The sequence below is a fragment of the Neoarius graeffei genome, chromosome 12, assembly GCF_027579695.1.
Source record: "Neoarius graeffei isolate fNeoGra1 chromosome 12, fNeoGra1.pri, whole genome shotgun sequence".
Taxonomy (NCBI): domain Eukaryota; kingdom Metazoa; phylum Chordata; class Actinopteri; order Siluriformes; family Ariidae; genus Neoarius; species Neoarius graeffei.
The window spans coordinates 32850121-32852620 of NC_083580.1; the positions used below are offsets into that span (position 1 = coordinate 32850121).

Here is a 2500-nt window from a genome sequence, read left to right on the forward strand (position 1 = left end):
TTAAATATTATTACTGAAAAACTCTTGATTAAAAACACAAAGACACTGAGAAATGGTCCTATAAACAACTTTACCAATATAAAAGATTACCAGGACTACAAAAATGCAGAAAAATAGGCTTTACTTATCCAAATGCACCTGTTGGTTCTAAAGTTAAAGTGCATAGAACCTCACAGCACAACATGAAGTTACCTTCAAATATAATATAAATGCTTTCATATAAGAAAAAAACTATTAATACTAGTACTGTGTACAGTCAGTCTCTCCTGAAGACTAAATTAAACTAATTATAAACTAATTAAATAAATGGCTCAGGCTTCATAGAAGAAAAAAGCAATTTGAACAGAATCTCACAGTATGATGCTGAAGCTGCCTAAACAATGGAAAATAAAATACCATTTTGGCAAAAATGTTGGCATCCATTAATTTCTTAAGTAAAAAAAAAAAATTAAGTGCACACAGTCCTTCACTGTAAACATAACACACTTTGTGTTGCCAGATACTGCTGACGTTTTCCAGTCCAAAATATGTTCAAAACCCGCCAAACTGCACTTGAAACTTCCCAATCTGGCAACACTGCGCGCATGCTGCTTCTCTTGAACACACGGAAGTAAGGCGGAAGATAGTTTGTCGACGTCACCTCAAGACGACGCCAATGATTGGTCAAATTTGCGGGAACGTTGCGGTGATTGGATATAATTGCAACACCGCCCTGAATTCGCGGGGATTGATTGGTTGAATTTGCGCTGAAGTTGCAAATCGCAACATCCTGGAGGCTCTGTTTTTTTGCTTGGCCCAGACTTTGTCTCCTCACTCACTGTAGCTTTAGATACTAAAAATCGATCCATTTTGTCTCTCACGTCCCCCCTGAAGAACTCTGGCGCCCCCCAGGGGGGGCGCGCCCCACACTTTGAAAAGCCCTGGTGTAGGGCTTCAGCTGGAAGAAATGTAGAAATAAAATCAATTAGTAAATGGATTTGTATAAAAAGACCATCATGAGAGCACGTTCTGCAGAGGACATTTGACAGATAAAGGATACAGTCACAGACGCCTAGTTTACCCCCCAAAAAACCCATTAACATCCACTTATCTTTCTATAGTGAATGAAAGTATATCAGGGTTAGGAATACATGCTTATTACATAAGCAGGGTATACTTTTCAGATCCACAACAGTCCAAAAATAAAGCCATTTTTTTTGTGCTACATTTCCCTGCTGTCAAAAATGATCTTTTCAAATGCAATTGAACTGCGCAGAATTTCAGCACGACAGGTCATATACTGGGCACGTTACTTGAAGGGAGAAGACCGGACAAAAACTTCTAAAATTGACCCACTTTCTTATAGTCCACAAAAGTATATGCGGGGGGGGGGGGGGGGGGGATCAACAGTTTAAGTACTGTGCAGTAATGCTGGTAGAGGGTGGTAACTGAAGTGGTGACCATCCTTGTGGTTTTCCAAAGAGGACCCTTTTTGCAGACATGTTTCAACCACCTGTAAAGCTCTGGTGCAAATGTGTCTCATCTGGTTCAAGTCCTGTTTTAAAAAAAAAAAAACCTGTACAACAGCAGAAGATTCTGCTTCAAAAGAAAAACTTTTTTTTTAAAAAGAAAATAAGACCATCATAAGAGCACGTTCTGCAGAGGACATTTGACAGATAAAGGATACAGTCACAGACGCCTAGTTTACCCCCCAAAAACCCCATTAACATCCACTTTCTTATCTTTCTATAGTGAATGAAAGTATATATCCCAAAGTAAAGCACGTGCGCGCGCGTGCACACACACACACAAGCAGGGGTTATACAAAGAGACAACCATGATTGTGAGACAACCCCTAGAGTGAAAAAGCCTTGGTCCATAATTGTTCTCACAGGCCTATAAACTGGATTATTTTTGATTATATTACACAGATGAATTTCTGTAACAGTGCTGTAGTTCACATTGCTTGCTCTTCCTTTAATTTAATTTGCATCTCCCTTGTGGTCAATTAAGGAGCTCAAACAGGACATCTCAAGTTTCCGCTATGAGGTCCTAGACCTGCTGGGCAACCGCAAGCCACCACGCCGTACCTACTCCTCAAGTAGTGAGGCTACACAACCTGAGACTGAGCAAGATGAAGATGCAGAGAAGAGGAACAAAGAAGCAAGGCCTGGAGGACAAGCACACTCAAGTTCCGTCTTATTTGCTCAATCGGACAAAAGAAAGCGTGAAGGCCAATTTACCGTTTCAGCTCTTTTCCGCTCTATGACAGGTGTGGAGGATGTGAATGATGGCCCAAAAAGCAATGGCTTAAAGAAAAACAGGTGGTCTGTTTCATCATTTGGGAGGACAAGTGGACATTTGCGGCACTTCTCAAGCTCAAAGAAAGACTCGCTACGCCATCTGGGATCACTGTTTCGTCGTGTGAATGGACACGTTGCTGAATCATGCTTCAAGAGTCCCCAACAGCAACAAACCTACAGCATTTCAGATGGCGTTTTGCAACTGCCAACGTCCTGGC

General features: G+C 41.2%; 1 protein-coding gene across 5 annotated transcripts in view; it reads left to right on the forward strand.

Annotated features, from left to right (window-relative positions):
* Positions 1–2500, forward strand: part of LOC132895332 (short transient receptor potential channel 5-like) — a 244748-nt gene that overhangs the window by 241574 nt on the left and 674 nt on the right. For all 5 annotated transcript variants that reach the window (XM_060935791.1, XM_060935792.1, XM_060935794.1 and 2 more), the window contains one exon: positions 1993–2500. This exon is cut by the window's right edge and continues 674 nt beyond it. In XM_060935791.1, coding sequence (XP_060791774.1) covers positions 1993–2500 — 508 coding nt within the window. The remainder of the gene's footprint in view (positions 1–1992) is intronic.